Source organism: Leucopleurus acutus, assembly GCF_964270905.1.
Source record: "Leucopleurus acutus genome assembly, chromosome: 9".
Classification (NCBI taxonomy): Eukaryota; Metazoa; Chordata; class Mammalia; order Artiodactyla; family Delphinidae; genus Leucopleurus; species Leucopleurus acutus.
This window is the reverse complement of record NC_139144.1, coordinates 24,555,061-24,579,463: the sequence shown is the minus strand read 5'-3', so window position 1 is coordinate 24,579,463 and position 24,403 is coordinate 24,555,061. Positions and strand designations below refer to the sequence as shown.

Genomic DNA, 24,403 nt, shown 5'->3' with positions numbered 1-24,403 from the left:
AACATGTGTTCCCCCAATGAACTGACCGAATTTCATGATCCACTTTTTGGATTAGATTTAAAAGCTGTTCATTTATAAGATATATTAAGCCAATATTAGGTGTTGGCATCGAGTTTAAATTAGTTTATCAGAGTGGTGATCCAGTCACTTAGCAAGAACTGAAGAAAATTAGAAATGGGACATGTATACTATATAGAAGAAAAAGAAAATTAGAATTATTATCAGCATGGGGGATGAAAGAGGAGTCTAATGAGAGAAGTATGAGGCACTGGGTTCTAAGCACTATGGATGATCGAAATGAGAGTATGTAACCAGACGTATCGAGAGGGAGGAAAACACGTATGAATAATCTCTCTGTTTTTACACTATCACCATGAGTCAACAAGTGCTCTCTCTATGGATTGTGACTAACTAAAAAGGGCTCTTCAGTCCTATTCCTGAACATAAGATAGGTTCCTCACACGAGTCCATATGTATATTATTTGCTTGAAACATTTGTTCTTTTTTTCGCTTTCTAACTTATAGCTTGATAATAAAGTCAGAAGTGGATTTTTCAGGTTAAGACAAGATAAAGTGATAAAATGGATGACTAGGAAGCAGGGTGGAAGAGCACTGTTATGAAATGTACATCTGTTGGGTGCTTAATAATATCTTACATGTATTCAGTGCAGCAAAGCAACTAAACAAAAGAAATATCATTGATACAATGTCACCTGAAGTTGTCATTGTATTTTGGTGTTTACTCAGTTTTCTTAGTCATTTAAAGTAAGATTTTCACTTTATCGTTTGTGAGAAAAATGAGCCAGGTGGTAATATGGTAACCTAAAATGTTATTTGATAAAAGTCTAAGGCTGTGCCGTCCAGCATAGTAGTCACTAGGCACATATGGCTTTTCGGTGTGCGAAATAGGGCTTGTCTGAATTAAAATGTGCTTTAAGTGTAAACTATACACTGGGTTATGAAGACTTATTAAGAAAAGAAGTAAAAATATTGCATTCATAACTTTTATATTATATTGAAATGATAATATTCTGTGTATGTTGGGTAAAGTCACATATATTATTACAATAATTTTCACCTTTCTTTTTCCCTTTTTAGTGTTGCTAACTAGAAAATTTTAAGTGACATGTGGCTTGTATTTGTGGCTGATATTACATTTTTATGACAGAGCTGCTCTAAGGAATTTAATATTATTTAAATGTGATATGCTTGTGAATTGGGCTTGTAGTTTTTTTTTATGTTTCTATAATTATAAATGTTCAAATGCTTTACTTTGAAAGCGGATATATATTTGACATTGAAAAATCATATGTAACTTCCTTCTGTTCTCTTGGGGATTTCTTTGCATGATTTCTTTACATATTTTATTCCGCACAGGTAGGAAATGTTCTGAACTCTTCTGAATAATGCCTGAGGGAAGAATCACTAAAGGAAAGGGTATCTAGTTTCCTTTAAACAACGAAACCACCTACCCTGACCAGTCTGTAGATAGTTCCATTTAGCAAAGATTTGTCCTGTGTCTGTCAACATTGGCTAACATGTATAAATGAAAATTGGGTCAGGAACACAAGAAACTCAATGAGAACTTGAAAACAAGTTTCAGAAAATGTTAGGTTAAACCATCTACATGATTTCTGGAGAGTACTAATGAACAGCTGAAGACAGTGAAATTCAGAAAGCATGGGGATCATATTATTAAACCAGCGTTCATTACTTTAAAATAACCTTGAAATTCTTAGGGGTTGTTGCAGAATAATTCACTTTTGCATGGGAAAAAAAACATAAATTTTCACATTGTTTGCACAATTGTCCACATTTTGGAAGTCACATTTAACACTGAATTTTCAAAGATTTCAGCAATTTACTGTTTAGCACAGGTATCAGTGACAAAATACCATTGGAATGTTTTTTTCTATTTCCGTCACGTGTGAGATGAATGCTTTTCACCACAAAAGGAAAATACATCATCTTTTGAGGTCAGAGTTTTTTTGCACTTTGGTTTCAAGCTACTAACTATATATGACATGATGAGGAAATGATACCTTTTAGGAGCAGATCAAATTTAAGTATCAGAGCTGCTTACAAAAATAACTTCAAAAATCAGTTGACGAAAGCATTCTACAGTGGGCCTTTGAGCCTTATTTTCTGGTAGGAAGTGTAATTTTAGAAAAGTAGAATATTTTTCGAGGTTACATTTACTAACTTCGTATTTACAGACTTTGTAATTTACTAACTGCAGCCACATGACTGTGATTCTTGCCATGGCAATCCTGTCTTATGATGGTGTTTGGTACTAATTTTCAGTCATTACTATCCCTTGTGTAATATGTTAACAGGTCTTAAAATTTGAATTTAGAAACCTCTCATGACTTATCTGTTTCTATTAATACAGATCTAAATCTCTGATATAATAAAAATAATTATTTACTTATGATCTGTCAGGTTTTCTAACATAAATTAATTATGCACGGACCTGGAACTCCAAACCTCTCCTCTCCATTTAATGTCAGACTCATTTTATGCAGGTGCCATCAGGAGGCCAAGTATCAAACTATTTGCTCCGTTTATAAAACAGTAAAAAAACAAATGATGAGATTTTCAACCTCTCAAATTTTGCCACACATTCTTTCCAACACAAGGACATATTCTTAAGCTGTCTGGGGATCTCAGTGATGGGCTGTGTTGTATGCATGTCCCAAAGTACCTATAGGCAGTCATCTCTCTTCCACTAAATCATTATCCAAAATTGATTCTTTCTGGTTACCAAAATGGGAATAAAAGCACTGAGAATACTGGGGGAGGAATGGGGGTCAAGACCTTAATCTGTGAGGTATCTTGAAGACAAAAATAGTACCTTTCTAAAATCCATCTGCACTTGGGTGCCATGTGGAATGATATATGATTATTTGATGTAAAACCTACACATGTTATTATTATACACCCAAAGGACTGAAACAACAGAGTCAACATCTGGGTCTGCTACTTAAAAAGCCAAATGAACTAAATAACAAATCACATGTTTCTATCATGATCTAGTTTAAAGGGAAAAGGTGCTGGAAATAAGTAAAAGCATTTCAAAGTATTTCAGCTTGTTACTAGCACTTTCACATTTCTTCATACCTAAAATTAGTTTTTAGTGTCTTTCCTACTTCTTGTCATAATATCAGAACTTACAAACATAAAGAATATGGTGACTCTCAGCAAATACTATTTTGGTATCTATTACCCTTCAATAAGGACTAAGGATATAAAAAAGGGAACAGTTTATAATTTATTGAAATCGTTTTCTCTTCCTTTTTTCCCCTTGGCCTCACCATTAAAATCAGTGTGGGGAAAAAAAAAACCTGGGAAGGGTCAGAAGAAAGACAAAAACATTGTTTAAAAAACTTAGACTAAGACTTTTTGAAAAGATTATTTGGTCTAACAAACAGAGAAAGCAAAGGAGTAATCCTGTGATAGCCTTCAAGTATAGTACACAAAAAGTTATTTTAAAAAGCTCTTTTCAAAAAAAAAAAGCTCTTTTCATCTCTTCTGGATGACTTAGGAAAGGTCTGCGTAAAAGTGAGTAATGGATTAGATTTTCCAAGTATTTTCTAGGGAGGTTAGCTCGTAACAATGCAGTCTGTTTTAGTCTCTCTCCCCTTGCAGGAAATTAATATAACAGTGTTCAGTGTAAATGGTCATTTAGTAAATGTTTTTATTATTATGAAACCAATTATTGACATTTTTATAAACTATTCTTTTAATTCAAATTTCTGGAAAGCTTTTTCATATTTATAATGTAAGAAATGACTACATTCACCCTGTTTCACTCTTTCATAACTATATCTTTATGGAAAAGATAGCCATTCTTTTAAGTACTTAAAAAGCTGAGGAATAAATCAAGTTAAAATCAGGTTTCTCAAATAATTGTCTCTTTTATTTTCCAAGCATTGATTCAAAATTAAACTGTTAATTTATAGATTATCCTAATTGTGATAGAATAAAGTGAACAGTGTTATGTATCATTTCCATTTTGTCATCATATTCAACAACTAAGTTAGTGAAATTTTGTATTAAACTTACATGAGAGTGCTAATGAATACACCACACTTTACAAATACAAATATAGTCAGTAAAAAAGTGGGCTAGGAAAGCCTATAACCCCTACCCCATCTCCCCAAACACACACACACATACACACCCACTCAGTTTTGGAAGAGAGGAGGGAAAAAAATCACCTAAAATGTCCCTGCTTCATCATTTGGTAGCAAGCATTGCCTTTCTCTTGAAAGTGTTATTTTTCTGCTCATTGGTTGTGGCTTTGAATGAAGTCCTAGAGGACTGCCTCAATTCCAGGCAGGTTGCAAATTGCATCGTACTTTCTTTTTTTTTTTTTCTCTTGAGAGGCAATATAGTTTTTTGAAAAGAAATGAGGTTCCTAAGTCAAATGGATATAGGTTTTCCACCTGTTTTATGTATAATATTGAAAAATAGTTTTAGAGCCTCCATTTTCTTTTAACTGCAGAGGCAGAATGACTTCGTTCTAATCCCCATCAGATACAAGCGCTCAGAAGTAAAATGCCCTTTACAGTGTCCAGCTCACTAAATTGTGGTGATGATAGTAATAATAGTAGTAGTTGTTGTAGTTGTGACTGTACTTTTGTGACTGCAGTCATCTTATAGCCCCACAGTCCCACTTTAACTAAATCAATTCAAGGATATAAAGAGACAGCCAGATTAGGGGAGACAGGATTCAAAGTCAGGTTTATCTCACCACGATCTGTGCTGTTAAACATACACCATATTGTTGTGGTATTTTGGATTTTAGATTCTCTAAATCCTGGCACTCTGCATAGAGGCACTTCATTCTTAATGGGACAGTTTTTCCCATTAAATATAAAAAATTATATTTTTAAAAAGTTTTGATGTTTGTTTTTTGAAAACATGCTGGTATGTTACCTAAAAGGCACATTTTATCCTTAATATATTGATTTGTATATATTTAAACATCAGGACATCATTTCAGTGACTTAGCTACCTGACCATCTGGCTAATTTTTCAACTTCTTTTACGTATTTCTGGTTTCTTTGTTCTATGCATTTGGTTTAAGGTGAAAGCCTATTCTCCATGAATTACATTTCTCGAGTGTAGTAACTACATGGGTTATTTCTGTGCCTCTTTTAAATTGCTACTATTATTGCTAATAAAGATAATCTTAATGTCTTAACTAATGACTTGTACTCTTTTACATCTAAAATTTAGTCTAAACTATTAATTTCATAAATCAAATTGTAGAAATAGAATATTGCTGTATAATTTATAATCACATCTCATTCAATAGGAGTAATTATTTAGGAATGTAAATTCAACCAGACCTGTTACTTAATATTTATTTTTAGCCTGAGCTATGCATTTATTTCTAATTAGTAAAAGGTTATTTTTCTACCTCAGGGAGATTTAAACCCTAAAAGACAAATTGGAAAAAAAAAAAAAAAAAGCCCTGAAGTGTGATTCATTTTTGTTAATACTACATATACCTAAAAGCACTGAAGAGGGTTCCCTTTTCTCCACACCCTCTCTTGGACTGTTGGTGGGAATGTAAATTGATACAGCCACTATGGAGAACAGTATGGAGGTTCCTTAAAAAACTAAAAAATAGAATTACCATACGACCCCGCAATCCCACTCCTGGGCATATACCCTGAGAAAACCATAATTCAAAAAGAGTCATGTACCGCAATGTTCACTGCAGCACTATTTGCAATAGCCAGGACATGGAAACAACATAAGGGTCCAATGATAGATGAATGGATAAAGAAGATGTGGTACATATATACAATGGAATATTACTCAGTCATAAAAAGGAACGAAATTGGGTCATTTGTAGAGATGTGGATGGACCTAGCGTCTGTCATACAGAGTGAAGTAAGTCAGAAGGAGAAAAACAAATATCGTATATTAATGCATATATGTGGAATCCAGAAAAATGGTACAGATGAACCTACCTGTCGGGCAGGAATAGAGACATAGGCATAGAGAATGGACATATGGACACAGTGAGGAAGGGGAGGGTGGGATGTGTTGGGAGATTAGGTTTGACATAAATACACTACCATGTGTAAAACAGATAGCTAGTGGGAACCTGCCATATAGCACAAGGAGCTCAGCTCGGTGCTCTGTGACGACCTAGATGGGTGGGATGGGGGTGGGGTGGGAGGAAGGTCCAAGAGGGAGGGGATATAGGTATACATGTAGCTGATTCACTTTATTGTACAGCAGAAAGTAACACAACATTGTAAAGCAATTTTACTCCAATTGAAAAAAAGCACTGAAGATCTCAGAACACTACTTAAAATTATATTATTTATCGGGACATGCAGGACTATTTACTAGTTTTATATTATGTTTATTAGATAAGAAGTATTGTGATTCTATTGCCTGTGGTAGTGGAACCTGCTAGGCTTTCAGAGTCCAGGGCCAGCAGACGCAGCTTGGGTGTCCACAATGGACTCCTTTGTTTCCGCCCATTTTCCTCAAGGGTTTCCAGCCTCTTCCCTCAACTAGCCATCTCATACCTTTTCAGCATATCCTTATCATCTTTAATTTAACTAGAGTATGTTTTGGTTGTTTGCAACCCAGAACGCAGGTGATTGTAACAAGTATTGCCATTCCAATTTATAGATGAAGAAATTGAGCCTTACTGAGTAAATAACTTGCTTGAATTGTGGTTATATAGAAAATCCAAATCTAGACCCCATAACTGCTACTTAAGGGTTGGTTTCTTTCACAGCACACTGTTTTCTCAGTTGCCTTCAGTGGCCTCTGCAGATAATGAGATGTGGTTCCCCCTCTATGCCTCCTTGATTGAGTGCTTAATCCTATTTCCTGTTTTAATGCTTATCTGCTTAATGTCAAATGTGCCTGTCTTCCACACTAAACCGCTGAGCATCTGGAAGACAAGGATTGTATTAATAGTCATCATTTTCTCTCAGACGTATACTGGAGTGCTTGGGTGCACAGTCAGTACTAAATAAAGATTTTAATGAATGAGTGAGCAAATATGTGCGTAAATTATTCAATTAACTGAAAACACCAATATGGGTTTGAAGTTGATGCTAAAAGCATAACAATGATTTTTTTAAAACACCAGTGTGTCATTTACCAAGCAAAAATTTAAAGTATTTTTTTCATAAAAGTAATTTGCTTTGAATATAAAAAGATGTTCACATAGTAAGCATATATTCCATGTTACTGTTTGCCAGGCTCTTATGACAGAGATAAATAGGAATTAGTCTCCTCTTTTAGAAGTCTCACAGACTGATGGGGGAAACAAATGTTTTCTGTAGCTCAGATCATGGAGCTGTGGGAAAAAGAGCTGTGGTAATCTGAAGAATGATTACAGTAGCAGGCCCACTGTCGGCAGTCATGGGAACCACAAAACTGGCGTGGAGATCCAGCTCTAGGCAGGATGCTGTGCACATCAAGGACAGCAGCCAGAGCCCTTTGAAAGCTGGAGAAGAGCACAATGTGCTTTGCCTTTCCAGAATGTTATAAGATTTGCTTAAAGAATAAGTTACCCATACTCTTATTCAGACATAATTATTTTTAAAAAGATTATAATCAAGACTTGTTATAAAAAATTTTTGATTAATTTGAAATTGCTATGTGTCATATGAAACTAATAGCTAAGACTATATTTTGATTTGGCACTAAGGTGAAATGAAGATAGGTCTGTATCTTTGTTTAAGCATTAAAGCCCAATACAATAGAAGCAACAAATAAACACCTATATAAAAACATAAAAGGATATAAAATGATATGTATGTATGTATATATAAAATACATATATATGTATAAACTAGGATACACATTTGTTAATAAAATTTCCATTCTTTACAAATTATGCACACCAGTAGGAGAAATATTTAACTTCATATGTTTTGTATCATTTGCAGACAATTACTACGGTACCCCAAAGCCTCCAGCAGAACCAGCACCATTGTTACTAAATGTAACAGACCAGATACTTCCTGGAGCCACTCCAAGCACTGAAGGAAAACGAAAAAGGAATAAATCAGTAAGCAACATGGAGAAAGCAAGCATAGAGCCTCCTGAGGAGGAAGAGGAAGAGAGGCCTGTGGTCAATGGAAATGGAGTAGTAGTAACACCAGGTTAGTCTTTTACATTTGTTACAGGTTTATCAGCTCTTCTGGATGTAGCTGAATATATATTATATCCCTGTGTTCAAATGTATATTTTTTTCACATATATATGTTCAGGGGTGTGTGTGTGTGTGTGTGTGTGTGTGTGTGTGTGTATATATATATATATATATATATATGTAATGATTGTAGTTATCTTGAGGGAGACAAGATTATGATATCAAAAGGAAAGGACATGATTCTTGTATCCAATTTATTAGTTTTAATTTTGACATATCAAGGAATCCATTCAACTTCTTCAGTTTCTGGTTTCACTTATACAATATTAATGGCAATATAGTGAGTGGTTTAAATCTTAGAAGGTGTTACAAGTCATTAATATGATTGTGTGACATTGCAAAATTTTTGTTAATTGATATTAGATATAATCTATCCTTAGAAATCTTACTATACTTTCAGCTCTGTGAATAGAGGTTGTGTTGTGTTATTTAGTTAGGCGTTAATGAATACTGTCCACAGAATAACCATAGCTACATAATGCCCATGTATTTATCCCCCCATCCTTACCACCTAGTCTGACAATTTGGGGACAGCATCTTCACAAGTGACACTGTGAAGGCAATTACCCTTGAACAAGGGAAAGACTTGTTATCCCTTTAATTTATCATCTGTCATATCACATATATAAAAAAAGTATCAGATACAAAGTGTGTTTTTGCAAGGGATGGATTTGCAATTTTCTTATACTTATACTTACTAATATAGTACCAAAATTTTTATTTATAAAATAGATTTTTAAAATAATCTTATTCATAATTAAACGTTACCAAAACTAAACTATGGCATTCTCTTTGCCTATAATCTTGGAATAAGTTTCCAAAGTTTAGTTTTAGGTATTTTTTAATAATGACATATCATTATTTTAATGGGCATTGAAAATCAAAGGGCTGTGTTAAAACTGTTGAAAAAACATTAACACATGTACCTTGCATACATATTATTCTTAACATATTTCCTACAACTACTTTGATGTCTGTACTTATCACTGTACTGCTTCTATAGTGACATGTTTGAATTTTCATAACCAATTATTTTTATCAAAGAAAAGCTTCATACGCCTATTTTTTTTAACCTTCCTTTTCCTTACTACCTGTAAAAATGTTCTTTATTAAACATAAGGAGACCAAATTTCAGTATGTGTCAATCAAGGTGTAAAACCTTAAAAAGTGGTTTCCTCTTGATTACTCAGAGGAAGGTAACTTCCTCCATTAATATATTGGTTAAAAACTTATTCTCTGACCCTAGCAGTCGTTGATATTTGGGTACAAATGCTAAAAATCACTATGGGTGCATAATGTAACTTGTTTACTGTAATATGATCTGGTAATTTTCAAGCAATTAGATACCTTCTCTGTTTTGACTCTGAAATGTCTCTGTCAAAATATTTACTTTTCATCATGTAATGGATTTAAGTTAAGTTGATAGGACATCGTTTTCTTAGTTGATCTTTTATGTGAGAAGAAAAACAATTCAGCTAAATGGAAGCAAGTAATCACAAAAGAAGTAGAAGTTGGGTGTCAAAGAGCAGTTATAGAATTTCTTACTGGTTAACACCTTATAGTTAAAAATATAAAATATATGGCCTTGATTGGGCCCAAATAATTGATTTGTATTTCATTTCTACTCTGTATAGAGCAAATCAAATGAAGCATTCTTGACCAACAGATTCTTAAACTAGAAATTTGTTTAACTGGGGGGCACAGTGAATCTGGAAAGCTCCATTCCCTTCTACTCATACCTTAGACATGAAGAATGGAGTATTTTTATGTCTAGGAAGTTTTTAAGGCTCCAGGGAAAATGGACTGGTTTGAACTCTCCTTTACCAGCCCTAGCCATGTGACTGTCTCTGGACTTCTGAGGCTGACAATGATAGAGAACAACTGTGCAGGACAGCTCTGGGATATCTGGATAGTCAACAGATGCCACAAACATGGTTTTGTGAGCCTGGCTTGGCAAGTGTTCTTATACTACTTTTTCTTTCTTATTATGGGACGTGAGAGATGTAAAAATTAGGCATCTCTTCACCCAGTGTTAAAAGATGGAGGAAACAGCCGCAAACCAGAAAATTGGTCCATCATCCCTTACTAGAAATCTTTTGACGAGTCCCATTTTAGAAATGTCATTGTTTTTCTTTATGTTTATCCAAGAGAAACTTTAGGATAAAACTTTTTCTTTGCTCCCCCCCCTTATATACATTTATCCAACTCTTCGCCATTTGAACCTCATCACATTTTTCCTAGCACAGGGTCTTTGTCCTGCGTTTGTCTTCTTCTCATATACATTTGTTGGATACAGGACACTTCAAACAATAGTGACAAAATTGTTGCTTAAATTTTAGTTAACACTGCCCTGTAAGAGCCTGTAATAGTAATTAATATCAGACATCCGTTTAGAGCATAAATAATATAGTGAGGCACATTTGCAAAGGGAGAAAAGCTGACTGAGGTAATTTCATTCCATTCCAAGTAATATTGATGATAATGACAATAAACAATATTAAATAATTAACTTCTTTTGGATCTCACCATGTGCTAGGAACTCCTTAACCTCATTATGTGTATTAATTAGTTCATTTAATTCTCCTATCAGACCTATTAGTTAGGTACTGTTTTACAGATGAGGACACTACAGTTAAATAATTTGCCCAGTAACTGGAAATAGGAAATATTACACAGGAAAACTGGATCCAGAACCCGTGATCGTAGTTGCTTTACTCTCCTGAGTCTTATGTCACCAAATAGAAACATAAATATATTTCTTAGCAATTTGTAGACACAGGACCACTATTTTACTTGTACATCTTTAAACATGGAATTATAAATCTTTACCTACCAAAGGCTTCTTATTTCTTTCATTTCTGGAAATCATGTGCAAGTGAACTTATTTCCTTCTGTGGATATAAAAGATTCCTAGTTCTTTATAATATTCTGTGGTATATAAGTACCAAACCTACCGGTCTTTAACTCCTTATATACTTTACCAGAATGAACTACTTTCTCTATGTAAATGAAGGTTTTAGAGTCCTCAATTTACCCATTACTCATTTTCTTTTTCTCCTTTGAATTGTAGTTTATAGAATTACGTATTTCTTTTTCTTTCAGACCATATCTATGTAAAGTCAGTGATCACTTATAAATAGTTAATTTCTCCATGAAGTTCTACTAATGTTATCAACGAATATATTTTATTCTAGGTTCTCTCTTTTTACTCAAAATTACATTACAGAACTGTTTCTTTCTCTGATATACGTCACTTTGGTGATGGAAATTAGTGTAGTTCTACCCTTAGAAATGTAGTTTTATCATTGTAAATAACAGAAATTACAATAAAAATAAAATAAATAATGGCAACATCCCTTTAATGAATGCATACAATGTGCTAGGCATATAGGACATATATTATCTCTAGTCCCATAATCACAGTATATTTGCTCAACAAATGAGATGCTGAAATTTACCTTAAGGTAATTAACTAAGATAATGGTAGCAGAGTTGAAATCTAGACCCAGGAAAACCTGAACTCATCCTTTTCCGCCATATTTCCCTGGGTTGTTAACTATGCTGAGGACAAAGAGACTCCTGACCTCTGTAAGGTAAATCACAATCCTGCAGTGCAGTGTATTTCATCTACGTTGTATTCCATTATATTTGTCCTTCACGGGGTTCATGGAAGTGATATTAGATCTAATTCTTGCAAGGATGATATATCCTTACATCATCTTCGAGAATTTGCCTTTAAACTATATTTAAAATTCATATGCTCAGGAAACCTTCCCTTTGACATCAACCTCACCTTATGTTCAGACATCTTTATCTTGTTAGAGGTGATATCCAGCCTTGTGGCTTCAATACTGTAGATTTACCTGCAACCTTCATTCTCTCCTGTGTTCCAGGGCCATATTTCTAAGTACTGCCCACTGGACTGCCCCCACCCCAAGCATTTCTTCAGCAACTTAAATGCAACATTCCCCTTAAACTCTTCTCCCGTAAAACAAACAAGCAAACCAATTTACAGAGTCCCTTGCTGGATTTCTCTAATTCTGCTTTTTACCCAGATAGCTCAGAGTTTGATGCTTTTCTCCCCCCAGGCTGGATATACATTATTAGGTATAAAAGATCACTGTACCTTTAGCTTTTATCTCTTCCTTCCTAATATCACTGCCCCATCCTACATCACTCCCTCATCCCCTTGTTGTGGACCACAGTCCCCTAACTGACCTCCATTCCTCCAGGCTCCATTCTTGTCAAATTCCCTGTTACTCTTCGATCAATTAAAAGGGTCTTGAACCAGCATTTGGTCACATTAACTATCCTTCTCAAAACTTGGATGAGTTTCTGTTTCTACTGCTTCAAACTCTTTGGGCAACCGCCAGGTCCTCTCACACTTGACCGCAGCACCTCTGTTATCTTTGGTTCCCATTATTCCCCAACTCTCTTCTCTCGTCTACATTCCCATACACATAAAACACCTTCACCTGTCTGACAAGCCTTTTCCACATTTGAACCTGCTATTCTTTTATTCGCAATTCAATCAAAATTTTTATATTCTCTGGAAATCACTTGTTTACTCTCGTAGTGAAAAGTTGAGACTGTTCATTTATGAATTATTGAAGTACAACTTACACTTCTCATTCATTTAGGAGGTATTGGTTAGCTTGGTCCTTGCAGGTAACTTTTCATAATGTGCATGTCTGTCATCCCCTCATAAATTGTAAACATTACCAGGACAAGGACTATTTCTACCTTTTTGTATACCTGTCTTGGTGATTAGTATATATAATTAAATCTTTTAATTTCTTAGTAAATATTTATTTTTTTAGTCAACCAAACCTCTTGAGAATGTCAAAACTTTACTATATCAACATGATTAGATTTATTTCATGCTCATTTTACACTATTCAGTGTTTTCAACATGCAGTGTTTCTAAGTTTGAAAGATATGAAATTCCTAATCTTACATTTCTTCAAAAGTTGTTTGATAACAAAAGAAAGAAGTCTATTTTAAGAGATGTATTCTTAGAGATGAGAATTATTAAATCTCTCTAACTGTGAAAATAACCCAAATAGTTAGGTGGTTAATAGATCAGTAGATAATTTTTTTTTTTCAACTGAACTTTTCTGAACAAAAACAAATCCTGTAAACCATAGTAATTGGATTAGGCTTTCTTGGATTTCTTTTATTTCATGAATTATCTGCTAAACTTTTCCGGAAAGTAATTCACTATTATATTGTAGCTTCCCCTCACCAGCTATTAGTAAGCTTAGTGCAAAGAATTAGAAATGCACATATATTTTAAAGGCAGCTAAGTCTCTCTGTTAATACACACACATACACAATGCCAGGAGGAACAGGGCCCGTGAGAGCTACCTTCGCCAACAAAGGGAATACAGTATGTGTACACAGAGCTGCCTTCTCCAGGCCCCCAAGCCTGCAATTAGTGCAAATGAACTGCGTCTCCCAGAGAGCAAACAGAGTGTCCCTTATGTGATCACCAAGTGTCCTCAGCAATGATCTCAGTTCACCATTAGGGACCCGCATCCAGGTCCTGTGCCACTTGGCACGCTGACTGTGCATGCACCATCAGTCCTGGTTCTGTGAATGAGGTCCTGTCACTGTCAAAAGAATTATGTCCTCCGTAGTGAATCTCGCTGTTTTCCTGTGAATAATGGTGCACTCTGAAAGCACCGCAGCGCCTAACCCCTGCTTATTTTGTGTGGGTTCACAGAGACTGCGATGTGTTTATCCACTCAGATCTTTATCTCTTTTTTTTTTTTTGAGGGGAGAGGCTTAATTTTATTATCTTGTTCCCAAACAGTACTGGTTTTATCTCTTCACTGGAGGTGCAAATTTCTGGGGCTATCTTAACTTAACCTTCTAAAATTAGACATTCCATTTATAAATGAGGGGCATTTGATCTTTTCTTAAAAGGATCATCAGGTGTGATTATAGAGTAACAAGATAATCACCTTAGAGTCTGTAGCTATGAACTTTAGTAGTAACTGAAACTATACCATTGGGGGGAAAAATGAAATCATGATTAATTTCAGGGATGTCTTTCTTTTTTTTTCTTTTGCGGTACGCGGGCCTCTCACCGCCGTGGCCTCTCCCGTTGCAGAGCACAGGCTCCAGATGCACAGGCTCAGCGGCCATGGCTCACGGGCCCAGCAGCTCCACGGCATGTGGGATCCTCCCGGACCGGGGTATGAACCCGTGTCCCCTGCATCGGCAGGCAGACTCTCAACCACTGCGCCACCAGGGAAGCCCTCAGGGATGTCTTTTCAAATCAAGGCAGACTCACTTTGTGATAAATCTGAAAGCGAAGCACTATTTGAACCTCTTTGTGCCCTCAGATTGATTCAACATTTTTGGAATCTTGCATTCAACCTTTTGTAGAGAGTTTTTTTCTGCTTCTCTGAGTGTTTATGTGATGTATATGAGAGAGAGATTTATACATGAAGGAAGAAGGCACAGCAAAAGCAACCAGGCTCACACCGGGGTTTGTAGAGCACATACAGAAATGTTTGTGTCTTCAGGTTCTCCAGGCATTGTTAGAGTTGAAGCTTATTTCTAGTCATGGCCATCCATTCTCTCTAGGCCTGATATTCACCCTGTAGCCCATTTTCTTATCACATATTTCTCCTAATGGATGTGATTATAATTTCAGTGTGAAATCTTAGCTACTTTATTGTCAGACAAAAATTGCTCAAGTTTTTTCTGGCTGAGGGCTGGTCTTTGGCTCTGAAGAGGGAAGGTCTCTGGGTAAGGTCTCTCTGGGCACTCAGAGACAAGGGGATAGCACCTTTATCTTTTACTTCCTAATTGACTTCTTACTCTCATCAAAAAATACCTTGACTCCAATTTGGCCCCAAAGAATGGCACTTGAATGATCAAGATCAAGGTTAAATAAAGCCTTCTTCCTTTTCTCTTTCAGCGCCTTTGATGTTCCTAAAACTTCAGAAGGTGATGTTATGTTTCATGTAGTACTAATCTCCTGATTTTTTTCAGAATTCTGAAAGCGAGATCTAAGAATTATTGTACATACGTGTCCTATATTTCATTTTATACCTTGCTTTGGTCTTTGAATATTTTCAATACTTGTTATCGGTTTCTCTCACCCCAAAGTTAGTTGAAGATTTGGGGAACTTGTTTCTGTATGATAAATATCTTCAGAATTCATTACATTATGAAAACCACATAACACATACAATTTCAAAGATGTGAGGGTTCATTTTATTGCCATTATTCCAGTCTGCTTTTATTTTTTTAATAGATCTTTATTGGAGTATAATTCCTTCAAAATACTGTTAGTTTCTGTTTTACACCAAAGTGAATCAGCCATATGCATACACATGTCCCCATATCCCCTCCCTCTTGAGCCTCCCTCCCATACTCCCTATCCCACCCCTCTAGTTCATCGCAAAGCACCAAGCTGATCTCCCTGTGCTATGCTGTGGCTTCCCACTAGCTATTTTACATTCGGTAGTATATATATGTCGGTGCTACTCTCACTTCGCCCCAGCTTCCCCCTCCCACCCCGTGTCCTCAAGTCCATTCTCTATGTCTACATCTTCATTCCTGCCCTGCAACTAGGTTCATCAGTACCACTTTTTTTTTTTTTTAGATTCCATTTATATGCGTTAGAATACGGTATTTGTTTCTCTCTTTCTGACTTGCTCCACTCTGTATCAGTCTGCTTTTATTAAAATTAATAGAAGAAAATATGCTAATTAAGGCAGCACTTCTTCTCCCCTGTCAATGGAAAATAATTCCCTCTACTAATCTTTTTAGTAATTATTTCCAATTTAGTTTTTTATGTCTCAGGATTTCTTTCCTGTCATCTTCCACTCACAGACCTTGCATTTTTCTATTCTTACAATTCCTCATATTGTTCTTTTAATATTCCAAAGAACTTGTAACCAATTGTGGGTTTTAGATATAGATGAAAATAACCTTGAGGTATTGACTATGCTTTCTTAATAATTCATATTTCCCTGGTTAGCCTCCTAAATAGATGAGATCCAATTTCGTTACAAATATTACAGATAAAAAGTAATCTCTTTACAGGATTGGGAATTCCTGCTCTCCCAATTGATATATCATCTCAAAACTCAGCAGCATAGTTAATCATTACCCTAACTTTCCCTAATTCTTGTGTTTCTTTCATGGTCGCAAATATTAAAAGGAAACATTAGTTAACATCTCAGGAAAAAAAATTATATATATTTTTTATTTTCCACAGTGTTTAAGGGCCACTCCTCCTCATTCTCATACTGTATATAAAAAGAAATCATAGTGCATTTTTTTAAAACTTAGAAAAACTTTAGGAGAAGTAAGGAGTCAGAAAATACCAACTACAAGTCAGTTATCAGCATGCATAGAAACATCTCAGAAGGAGCAGAAAATATAATCATCTTTGCTAACTGCATTGCTAGAGCAGTGGGAGTAGAAGCAGGAGGAAAACTACTTTGCACTGTATTTCTTCTTTGTACTTTTGGATTTTGTCCAAGTGCGTGTTTTACTACATCAAAAAAAAGTAATTAGGGCTTCCCTGGTGGCGCAGTGGTTGAGAGTCCGCCTGCCGATGCGGGGGACGCAGGTTCGTGCCCCGGTCCGGGAAGATCCCACATGCCGCGGAGCGGCTGGGCCCGTGAGCCATGGCTGCTGAGCCTGCGCGTCCGGAGCCTGTGCTCCGCGAGAGGCCCGCGTACCGCAAAAAAAAAAAAAAAAAAAAAGTAATTATATTTTTTCTAAGTCATGAGCAAATAATCACTAAGATGCAAATATTTTGGGCCCCATAGTATAATTCTTCTTCTCATTTGAGAAGGTTAGTGAAAGCAAGGAGAATTGATAAGAGCACTCTTTGAGCAGTGACCTACGATGTTGACTTCTTCCAGTCAACTGGCTACATAGAACGCAGGTGGCCACTGCATGACAGCTTCCTTTCTGAAGGCAGAATGTCCTCAATTTTCACTATAGAATATGATCTATAGTATGGCCATATCAAAAATCAGTTAGAATGATATTTTTCTCCTGTCCAAGATCAAGCCTGAAGTAATCGCTCAAGCTTGATTCATTTACAAGAGCCTAAAGTTCAAATTCCAAGAAATTCAGCTTCTAGTAGTGAAACAAACAGCAGCTGTGACAGCCTCCACTCCTTCCCACCTCTGGCTACAATACAGTAAGACTTTATATCAACCTAACAAACATACTTTTTGATGAGATTATTGAGTTTGCAAGAAAGCAAAGGAAATCTTCAAGCCCCACCACTTCCACCACCATGGTCACTACTACAAATGAGCAGAAACAAGAGTGTGGAGCAGTCTATTGTTAGACTTAAAAGCCAAGCTTGCCGTGACGCTATATGAGGAGACTAAGCTTTGGGCTAATATAAAATCGGGGAGCTATGTCTCTGATTCTAATATAAATCAGTACGCTCAAAGGTACCGGAGTGATGCCAAGTTCATGGCTCAGTAGCAGCCCCTGGCACCCAGCAAAATCAAATGCAGAACTCTGTAGGAAAACATACAGAACTTAGAAAAAATTTGTGGTTTCTGAGGATTATTTTCCCTCCTTTAAATCACTTAACACCACAGCATGTTTCAACTGAGGAAGAAAAACTCAATTTGTGCAAAGACCTTTTAAAGAAGAAACGTTAGCTTTGTGTGTTTCCTTTTTTTCTTTAGAAATTGCAGTTTTTTGAAAACACCTAATATCTTTCTTTTTCTTATTAGTTATCCATTTTATACATATTAGTGTATACATGTCAATCCCAATCTCCCAATTCATCCCACCACCACCACCCCTGCCCCATTTTCCCCCCTTGGTGTCCATACATTTGTTCTCTACATCTGTGTCTCCATTTCTGCCTTTCAAACCAGTTCATCTGTACCATTTTTCTAGATTCCACGTATATGCGTTAATATATGATATTTGTTTTTCTCTTTGTGGCTTACTTCACTCTGTATGACAGACTGTAGGTCCATCCACATCTCTACAAATGACCCAATTTCATTCCTTTTTATGGCTGAGTAATATTCCATTGTATATATGTACCACATCTTCTTTATCCATTCATCTGTCTATGGGCATTTAGGTTGCTTGCATGACCTGACTGTTGTAAATAGTGCTGCAATGAACAATGGGGTGCATATGTCTGTTTGAATTATGGTTTTCTCTGGGCATATGCCCAGTAGTGGGATTGTGGAGTCATAGGGTAATTCTATTTTTAGTTTTTTTAAGGAACGTCCATACTGTTCCCCATAGTGGCTGTATCAATTTACATTCCCACCAGTAGTGCAAGAGGGTTCTGTTTTCTCCACACCCTCTCCAGCATTTGTTGTTTGCAGATTTTCTGATGATGCCCATTCTAACCAGTGTGAGGTGATACCTCATTGCAGTTTTGATTTGCATTCCTCTAATAATTAGTGATGTTGAGCAGCTTCTCATGTGCCTCTTGGCCATCTGTATGTCTTCTTTGGAGAGATGCCTATTTAGGTCTTCTGCCCATTTTTTGGTTAGGTTGTTTGTTTTTTTTAATATTGAGCTGCATGAGCTGTTTATATATTTTGGAGATTTATCCTTTGTCTGTTGCTTCGTTTGCAAATATTTTTCTCCCATTCTGAGGGTTGTCTTTTGTTTATAATTTCCTTGGCTGTGCAAAAGCATTTAAGTTTCATTAGGTCCCATTACCTCCATTACTCTAAGAGGTGGGTCAAAAAAGATCTTGCTGTGATTTATGTCAAAGAGTGTTCTTCCTATGTTTTCCTCTAAGAGAAAACACCTAACATCTTAAAAATCATTTGAAATTGACCACATACTTTTTGTTTCAGTGGGGAGAAATCATTTAGGTTGCTTGGCTGATTTAACTACACAATTTATTTAGTGTTCTAGGTGGTATGGTAGAACTCACTGATAAAAATATATAACATTTCCTGAATATCTACTATGTTCTGGTAGTTGACTGTTCTAAGCAATTTGTATACATGTCTCATCTAACCCTTATAGGTAAGTAATGTTGTTCCATTGTACATTTAAGGAAATTGAGGCATGCACAGAGTGAGTTAAATAACTTGCCCAACAGCACACCATGAAGGACAGATTCAAACCCAGGCAGTCTCACACCAGCCTTAGCAATTATGTTCTGCTGCTTCTTGTGGAGTATGTTTGTTGCTATCGAGAATGGCTAAGCAAAAAGAAAAAAAATTACTCTCAAATTATTCCTATTCTCTTTCCTTATAAGCTATAAATATGTTCCTCAATCTTTTTTTTCCCCCGTTAAATGTTCTCTAGCCATGCTTATTTCCAAAGAAATAACATGAAGACAGGAGAAATAACATAAAGACATGAGATTTATTAAAATTTGTCACCGAGCCATTAAAAATATAAGTTGCAGAGCTCCCTTACAGGGTAAAATAGATTTTGGAAATTCAAATTTTATGACTGTTCAAAGAAGTAAAATCAACAATTTCCTATCTGGCTTTAAGATGTTATTTTCCCTCATTTCAAAGGATGGCAATTACAGAAAGCTGAACATTAACTGTAAGCATAGACTGTATCAAATGAAAATATGATTAAGGTATAAAATAGGCAATCTTCTTCTTGAAATGGTTTTATCTTGGTTTCTGATTATTCTTTAATAAAACTCAGTAGGGACATTCAAAACCATGGTATTTCTGATTTATCCTTAGTCTTGTATCCAAAAGGCAATGTGTTAGATACTGCTAGGGTAATAAACATGTAAGTAAGGGGAATGGCTACTATACATACTGTAATATCAAAACCTGAGACTGGACCAGAACTGTAGAATTTATGCAGACTGTACTAAATGCAAAAATGCATATATTTACCTCTCTTCCCATTAAATGGTTTTCAGTCCTTGTACTATATACAGATCTTTGAGTTTTTCTGAATTTCTTATGGGAAGAAGGAAATTATTTGCTGAATCCAACAAAACTTTAGGGTAGGAAAGATGAAAGAAACTATATTTCTTAATTCTTCACAGCAATAAAAGTGTACATAAAACATGTTTTTATAGGCCATTGCTTATAAGACTGTATATTACCAATGCCTATTCTGTTTCTCAATGTTTCTATAAATTTCTAGGAAATACAACAGTCCTGGTCAAAGGGAAATTTTTCTTTATGATTATCATTCTTTAAAAATAGGTGTTCCTTTTTTATTGGAATATTTTTTGTTTCTATTGTTATGGCAAAAATAACCCCCTTGCTCTGGTTTGTAAGCCATCTAAGGGACCGAGAAATGCAAAATGGAATGCTCAAAACATGCCAGTGTTTGATAAAGTCTTTTCACTTAAGCAGTAAGCGTCTTGGGGGAAAATTAATTTACATATCACAAAATTCATGTTTGGATTTAACAATAAAACCATGCTGAGAAATGTGTCTTAGAAGTTAAAAAGGGCAGTTCTACATGACCACTGCTTAATCAAGAAATACCTTCAAACCACTATAAAAGTAAAACATGCTTGGGGTTATTTGGCTCTTTCTCTTTAGTCAGAATTTAAACAGTCTAAGGTTTCTCAAACTGCAGATCTGACATATATGAGATCTGTGTTAGGGCACATTTGCATGCATATAACTTTAAGCTGAACTCCATGGGGGGAGGGGAGTGCTAGCAGGAATGGCTACACATGCACCTTGGCTGGTCGGTAAAATCTGTTCTTTCCTATCCTTAATTACTAAAAGTATGTTTTGGTGGTACATCCAGACAATGGAATATTATACAGTGCTGCAAATAAATGAGCTATAAAGCTATTAAAAGACATCACGCAGGGCTTCCCTGGTGGCATAGTGGTTGGGGGTCCGCCTGCTGATGCAGGGGACACGGGTTCGTGCCCCAGTCTGGGAAGATCCCACATGCTGCGGAGCGGCTGGGCCCGTGAGCCATGGCCGCTGAGCCTGCGTGTCCGGAGCCTGTGCTCTGCAACAGGAGAGGCCACAGCAGTGAGAGCCCTGCAAAAAAAGACATCAAGCAAACTTAAATGTGTATTACGAAATGAAAGAAGCAAATCTGAAAAGACTCTCTATACTATATGACACTCTGGAAAAGGCAAAACTATGGAGACAGTAAAAACATCAGTGGTTTCCAAGAGTTAGAGGAGAGAGAGGGATGAAAAGCAGAGCACAGAGGACTTTTAAGGCAGTGAAACTACTATGTATATTACAGTGGTGGATGTGTGTCATTATACATTTGTTGAAACCCATAAAACATACAACACCAAGAGTGAACCCTGATGTAAACTGTGAATTTTGAGTGATAATGATGTGTCACTGTAAGTTCATCAATTGTAATAAATGCACCACACTGGTGGAGGATGTTAGTAACGGGGGAGACAATGCATTTGTGGGGACAGGGAGTACGTAGGAAATTTCTGTACCTTTCTCTTAATTTTGCTGTGAACTTAAAATTGATCTAAAATATAAAGCCTATTTTTTAAAAAGTCCATTCTGTTCTTAATGGGTACTTTCTCAGTTACTTATATAATACCCAACATATCTGATTTTTAAAAATATTAAGCCACATACAGAAGAAAGTAGTGAAAATGTAGTGAATAAAATGTAGTGAAATGTAAAATGTAGTGTAAATGTAAATGTAAAATGTAGTGAAGTTAATTTCTATTCTCCTTATTAAGCAGGGAAACAATTGTAATGTAGCACGAAATGATAATTTATAGTCCCAGACATGGTAAATATTGGTTTGGTGGATTGTAAGATAAACTCGCCTAATATACTATTTAATGAGTTGAATTGTTTCCCAAAAAAATTCATATGTTGAAGTCCAAACCACCAGAATCTCAGAATGTGATCTTATTTGGAAATAGGATGAGGTTATCTTAACTAAGTAGTAGTAGTAATTAGTTCTACTAATTAAGTTTGGCCCACAGTCTCCTTAACTGCCCCTGATCCAGTACGACTAGTCTCCTAAAAAGGGGAAATTAGGACCCAGGCATGTATACAGGGAGAATACCATATGAAGACTGTAGTTATGCTGCCACAAACCAAGGAACTACCATAAGCCAGCAGAGAGGTCTGGAACAGATCCTTCTGTAACATCTTCAGAGGGAGCATGACTCTGCTGGTGAACCCTTGTTCTAGGGTTTCTAGTCTCCAGAACTGTAAAACAATACATTTTTATTAAGTCATCCAGTTTTGTTCTATTTTGTTATGACAGCCCTAGCAAACTAATACTTACCATTTGGCCCACAGTCTCCTTAACTGCCCACTGCCTAGCCTAGTGCTTGGCACTTAACAGGGGCTCAACAGATGCTCAATTAATTAATTAATTACTACCATTTTCCTAGTACATAATATAGCAAGTATAATGCCAGTTTCTTCCTTTGCTGACTGTTAAATAATGGAGTTTCTCAGACAGCTGCCTTAGGTACTCTTGTTTCCCTGTGCCTTATCGTCTCCCTAGAGAATTGTATACAACTCTTTTGTGTCACTGAGTATCCTTCAATAAATCATTGTGGTAGTACTCTGCATTGTTATCCACTGGGGGGAAGTACTTCCTCTCCACCTCCCATGTTGTCTTGCATGTCAAAGAGGGTACTTAATTTTCACTCCACTGGCTCCTTGACTTATTCTGCCCAAAAGAGGTAGAGTGACTTCTCTGAGTGACACATCTTTGAAGGATAATCTGGGCCTCCTCGGCTCAAGTCCTCTTTTTATTTCCTCTTAATACCCTGCATGGCTCTTCCGGGAACAGGTTCTACCCCTGCATGGGAAGCCTGCCGTGGTTCAGTACTGCCTGTGGGTATATTAGCTTGATTCTGCATTTTACCAGAAGCCCTTGACCCTCACCATAAACTGCATCCCTAGATTAACCTTTATGAATAGTAAATGTGGGGAAGTTGTGGTTGTCCATTTGCCTTACTCATTTTTTTTCTCTTATTTTCCTCAAATAAAGAAAGTGGATGCTCCTTATTACTTACATTTCAACCCAATTCTCAGTAGCCTGATAAAAAGTTCTTTTTCTCTCCCCCATTAAGCTCTTGTCAAGTATCTTGCACATTGTAGGTATAAATTCATGTTTGCTAATGTAACAATTGATTGATTAGATAAGAATAAAGGAATGAATGAATAAATGAGCTAGATAAACTGGGAGAACATGGCTCAGTAATCTCTAGCACATCAATAGTTATAAATATAACTATAGACATCTCCAAAGACTCTAGACTTTTTTTTTTCAGGAGATGTCTCACATTTCTCTTGAAAATATAATAGTTATTTAGATGAAGAAGAAAATTTATTTGTTCATAGCTAATCTTTGACTTTCTCTGTTAGCATATTCTATATTTTCTCTTTATGCATTCATTTAATCCATTCCAGCTTGGCCTTCCCATCCACCACTCCACTGCAACTAGTACCACAGCTGGTAGCTAACATCCCCAGTGACCTCCATATCTTGAATTTCATTAGATTTTACATCCTAATCTTGCTGATGGACTGTTTAGAAGTTTTGGCCACAGTTAAGTGTTTCCTCCTCATTGACCTTTGCTTGGCTTCTGTGACGTAAAGATCAACTGGTTTTTCTGTTACTTCCCTGGTTGCTCTTCCCTCGTCATTCTCTCGATGACTTAAATGTTGGAGTTCCTCAGACAGCTGCTCTAGGTATTCTTGTTTCCACTTGCTGCACTGTCTCTCTAGGTAATTTCATTCACTCCTGTGGCTTAAATTATAATACAATCTATCCGTATGCTGTAGTCTTTCAAGCTGATTCCCTCCAGCCAAGAACTCATTGACTTGACATCTCCATTGTGAGTTTGGCATGGACTTCCATCTGTTGTGCCTAAAATTACAGCCATTATCTTTCCCACTCCTGACAGAGTCCTGCTCCTCCTGTCATGGTGCCTAGCTCAGTGAATTGCTTTGCCCCCCACTGGGTTTACCATGACTTCTCATTTGTCCTTATCTGTACCTTTTTTAAAATATCATACCAAATCCGTACTCTACATTTTTTTTCAGTTCATAAAAAGAAGCCATGCCCATGCCACCAACGTCTCTGTCTCAAACACAAAAATAACTCCCCAATGGTCTGTAAATATCTACTCTTAACACTCTCAAACCCCCAGAATAGCTAAGAGGGTCTTTGCGGAGAATAAAAACCTACTTGTGTCATCCCCTTGATTAAGACACATCAGTACCTTCTCGTTACTCTCAGGATACAGTCCCAAATTCTGAG

At 36.2% G+C, this 24,403-nt stretch overlaps 1 protein-coding gene across 3 annotated transcripts in view; it reads left to right on the top strand.

Annotated features, from left to right (window-relative positions):
- Window positions 1-24,403, top strand: part of MAGI2 (membrane associated guanylate kinase, WW and PDZ domain containing 2) — a gene marked incomplete at its 3' end in the record, with an annotated part of 1,335,869 nt that overhangs the window by 824,181 nt on the left and 487,285 nt on the right. For all 3 annotated transcript variants that reach the window (XM_082846749.1, XM_082846748.1, XM_082846750.1), the window contains exon 4: window positions 7,938-8,153. In XM_082846749.1, coding sequence (XP_082702875.1) covers window positions 7,938-8,153 — 216 coding nt within the window. The remainder of the gene's footprint in view (window positions 1-7,937; window positions 8,154-24,403) is intronic.